The 4559-nt window shown below is 42.6% G+C and overlaps 1 protein-coding gene across 3 annotated transcripts in view; it reads left to right on the top strand.

The window, feature by feature from the left end:
* The window catches only part of adam8b (ADAM metallopeptidase domain 8b), an 11852-nt gene extending 9892 nt beyond the window's left edge, over positions 1–1960 (top strand). The window contains exons 22-25 of one of the 3 annotated variants that reach the window (XM_031560905.2): positions 590–640; positions 809–865; positions 994–1068; positions 1526–1960. In XM_031560905.2, coding sequence (XP_031416765.1) covers positions 590–640; positions 809–865; positions 994–1068; positions 1526–1576 — 234 coding nt within the window. In that variant the 3' untranslated portion in view covers positions 1577–1960. The remainder of the gene's footprint in view (positions 1–589; positions 641–808; positions 866–993; positions 1069–1525) is intronic. The other 2 variants (XM_012817339.3, XM_031560906.2) reach the window with 2 other exon arrangements.
* Positions 1961–4559: the final 2599 nt, after the last annotated feature.

Genomic DNA, 4559 nt, shown 5'->3' on the forward strand with positions numbered 1-4559 from the left:
TTCTATGTAGACATTCCAGTGGCGTAACGTAGTTAAGACGTGCCCAGGTGCAGGCTATAATGACGGGCCCTAGTCAGTGGCGTAAGGCAGTGGTTCCCAAACATTTTACAGTCCCGTACCCCATGTTTGTAACCGCCGCCGCCACCACGCCCCCTCCCCCTGTGCAGATATTCAGCCTACAACACTTTAAACTGTGAAATTGTCAGGGTATGTCACTAACCACCGCCGCCACGCCCCCTCCCCCTGCGCAGATATTTTTCTTGGGCACGAAAAAACCCCGGCTACGGGCCCCCAAGACCCACGGGCCCAGGTGCAGTCGCACCTGCTGCCCCCCCTATAGTTACGCCCCTGAGACATTCCACTTTCACTACTCAAGTCCTGAAACAACAAATAAAGCTAAGTTAAGCCCCATCGCCTGCAGTGCAGTGCAGTGTCAGAATCAGATGTGTCACGGCTTGGCAGGAAAAAAATCCTGTCTCACTCCTGGAGAGAAACACTCACTGGTGAACACAAAACCAGCTTAATGACACACAAAGCTGGTCTGGCCTGAGATGATCCAATGGAAATGTGTGTGTTTTAAACCCCACAGATGAGGCCTGCCCCCCCACCAAAGCCCTCGCCTGCCGCCCCTGTTAAACTGGTAAGTGTGTGTCATGCTTCCCGCACGCATCAGACTTGTCAATGAGTTAGGAAGAATGATGTCAGTTGAGCAGTTTTTTTTTAAGTACTGTCACTGATTTTGCACTGTGTCTAATATATGTGTGTGTGTATATGTGTTTGTGTGTGTGTGTGTGCCTCTTGGTAATAGGCTCATAAGCCTACTCCACCTCCAGTGCCCCCAGTGAAGCCATCTGCGTCGAATTATGTCAGTTGAGCCAGTTGAAACTTGATAAAAGAAATTGTTTTACTGTACTGTCACTAATTTTGCACTGTGTCTAATATATGTGTGTGTATAAATGTGTTTGTGTGTGTGTGTCTCTCTTTTGGTAATAGGCTCATAAGCCCACTCCACCTCCAGTGCCCCGAGTGAAAACAACTGCGACGAATGGAGGATGGAATCAGACACAGGTCAGACTAACCGAAAAGCCCACCTACTGCCTGTAAACTGCCCCAAATACAGTATTAGTATAATTGATATACACATTAGCAGTGTTAGTAGTTGTAGTATGACAAAATCACTGTTTGGAATCTTCTGCTGTGAAGAGGAGCTGCTAAACATGCCTAGATCCACTCACTGCAGCCTTTTTCTTGACTAAGCAACTCTTACAATAAAGTGATCACAATAACTCATTCAAATTGGACATTTGGCTCACATGTGCGTCACTCTTTACATTGGGTTGATTATTTCAGGGAAATGATCATGACCGCAGTTCATTTCCTAATAGACATGGTCAGCACAATGGTCCTCTTAGAAAACGATACAAAGAATGCTGTAGTGCATAGTCTGCATAGTGGACAGCTGAAGTTCACTCCAGTGTTTACTGCGCGGCTGGGGCTCAATCCCTGCTTCTTTTTTTTCCCTCAGCAGTCAGGAACAGGAAAGCTGGCTTTGAGGCCTCCCACCATGCCGAGATGATGACTCCGGGCGAGGTCACTGTGTGAGTCACCCAATCAAAGTGAGCCATCCTCAGATTGAGATTCCTGAGCCGTCCATACTGTACTACAGCCAAACTGTACTGGTGCAAACCTTCTGAGTGCTCAGGAACCAAGCCTTCAGTGTCAAGTCCATGTGTGAAGTCAGTGATGCGGGAGGGAATACCACTTGTTGTTGTTTTTTTTTTTTAAGTTGAGTAGTTTTTGAAATAATGAATGTCATCCCTAAATGCACTTTTTCCATTTTCTTACCATCCTCTCTGTGTGTCACTTATTATTTAATGTAAGTATTTAAATATAATGTAATATTTTATATAATATGATGAATTATGAATGTGACTGTTGATTAAAAAAAAAGAACCATGAAGTTGTATTCCTTTTCATGTTGATGGTCTTTTTCACTTGTTCACCTAACTCAAACCTTCTGTGATAAAGATGATATAACCATGTCATGAATGTCCGACGCCACTGTCTCGTGTGTTAAGCTGAAACAACCTAAAACAATAAGTTGCTAAATCTAATAAATATACATCATAAGCTGGATTCTAAAGTAAGCGTTCAGCAACCTGAAGTGAAATCTATGACTAAATATAGCAGCAAAATGACTGATGTGGCAAATACAGGAAAACCATCTCAACCATCTCTGTTCCTCATCACTTACCAAAGCCACACCACTATGCAACAGGAAATCCACCTAAGTTTCAAACTCAGAATAGAGCCTTGTTGCACATTAGTGTTGCACTGAGTCAGTCTTAATGGTGACTTAGACTTGCATCAGTACGGATGAATTATGTCATTTCTCAGTATTAACCGGGTAGAAAGATGTCCACCCTCCGATCTTGACAAAGCCTTAATGCCAGGATCTTAGCTGACCTTAGGGACATTCTCTCATTCTACACACATTCTACACCCATCTGAGTCTCATAATAGACAGACAGACTGATTCAGTGTGCAGTGTGATTTGGGAGTGCATACGGCCACAGTTGAAAGCTGAAAGCGAATTCTGTACAAATAAAAGTCAAGCTGTGTAAGGTGACAGCAAATGTTACGATAGCATTAACATTCCAGTTGATGCTGGTTCATTTTGTGTTAATTAGTTAAGTTGTATATTAATTATACTGTTGCTGTGCAATTTGCAATAGGGCATACAAATTCTTCATAAGACTACTTCTGTGTTACCATCCAAGGTACGTGTGTGTTGACAGAAACAGCACTGCCATCTATATCAGATGAAGAAGAGACGTGTTAAGATGTGAGTACGCAACTGCTGCAACTCATATCTTCCCAGGAAATCCTGAGTTTACAAAACTGTCAGAGATGACAGAGCGATGAGCATGCGGGAGTCATTACAAGCGTCCTCGGCAGTCTTAACAGGAACATGCTAGAGGGAAATCACACTAATGCACTAGTACAAATATACATTGAGGATGTATTGTGGATTTGCCATCTGTGAGTAAGAGAAACCGAGTTCAAAGTCCATGCAATAGAATGTCATTTCAATGCAGTCACAGTTCTAAAAGAAGGCCATTTTGAAGACGTCTGCCCTTCAAATGTGTCTTTTTTGGGGTCAAAGACAACAAGAAGGTTCTTGTGGCTAAATGAATGCGTGTTTTTGAGCGTCACTTGCCATATTTCTTGCAACACTTTACTCCCCTGAGGGCATGAGGAGACAGCATGACTTCCCCTCCTCTTGTGTCCAACTCCTAACTGACTACACCAGCTCTGTCTGCAGTAGCTGAGCATATGAATTATTGTCAGGAGGCACACCGGAAACTAAGTCATTGACGCCAGGAGTTTTTAGGACTTTCCAGACTTATGTCTATAGGTAGCTGAAGGCAAGTGACTGCAGAAAACATCCCCATCGACATAATAAAGCCTAAAGCTAAATGACTGATTACACACTCATGTGTTTGCTTGCCTGTCATGTGGCACTGTGCCATCTTCTGTGAAGATGCCAGGAAGCCAGTGCTTTGACTTCTGTGCTTTTTGACCTTGATAATGTGACCTTACTTGTAAAAAACACTGGAGCCACTTCTCCCCATTTTAAGTGGGCACATACATTAAGGGAGCTAATTTTGTATGTACGTTGTAATTCAACAAGAAACTGACCTGTGTAAAGCTGCTTTAAACCAAATAGGGGCCAAACCTTCTTCTAATGGGAGTGAGAACACAGAGAGGGACTCCAGGACAAGCTTCTCTTTTCTGTCAGAGCAACATGTTAATGTTCAAAAATGTACAACAGTGTAACCTAGTTAGTTTGTTCAGAGTCCACAGCCTCTTACACAGTCATGCAGGATTGCACGTTTTTTTTTTTTACTGGGATGTTGTCATTGTACATTTCAGGCAAGACTGTACACTGAAAGGAGAAGCCAGTTACAGTATTGCATTGTTCAGGAAATGACAGATGGCTCAAACTGCTTGCCATGTTGCCTAACCAACACTGATCAAGACATTCAAGAGAATAGCGTAAGTTCACTTGAAAGAGAGGCTCTGTATTCAATAAGGAACTCCCCTCCAGGCTCAGCACTCTCACCCACACTGATTAAGAAATTCAAGAGAATAGTGTAAGTTCACTTTGAAAGAGAGGGTCTGTATTCAATAAGGAACTCCCCTCCAGGCTCGACACTCTAACACACACTTCCACTGTAGAATACCAGTGCTGACTCACATTTGTCCCAGTATTGGGGAGGACTTAGCCCATCTAACATCAGATTTAAAAAAAAGGTCCTACTAACTCTGAATAAGGATACTTGGTAAAGTAACAGTTGAGTGCATTACCTAAAAAAAACATTTAAATGCACAGAAGGAGTTCCACAACACTTACACAGAGTTCAACTACAATTACTCTATTTCAACAGACACATTTGCTCGTCTAGACACCTCTGTGGTAGTGTGGCCTTTTCTTCTTTAAATACAAATTACAAAGTATGTACAAGTTCATTTTAATATTTTATTGAGAAAGAGAA

Source organism: Clupea harengus, chromosome 23, assembly GCF_900700415.2.
Source record: "Clupea harengus chromosome 23, Ch_v2.0.2, whole genome shotgun sequence".
NCBI classification, from domain to species: Eukaryota; Metazoa; Chordata; class Actinopteri; order Clupeiformes; family Clupeidae; genus Clupea; species Clupea harengus.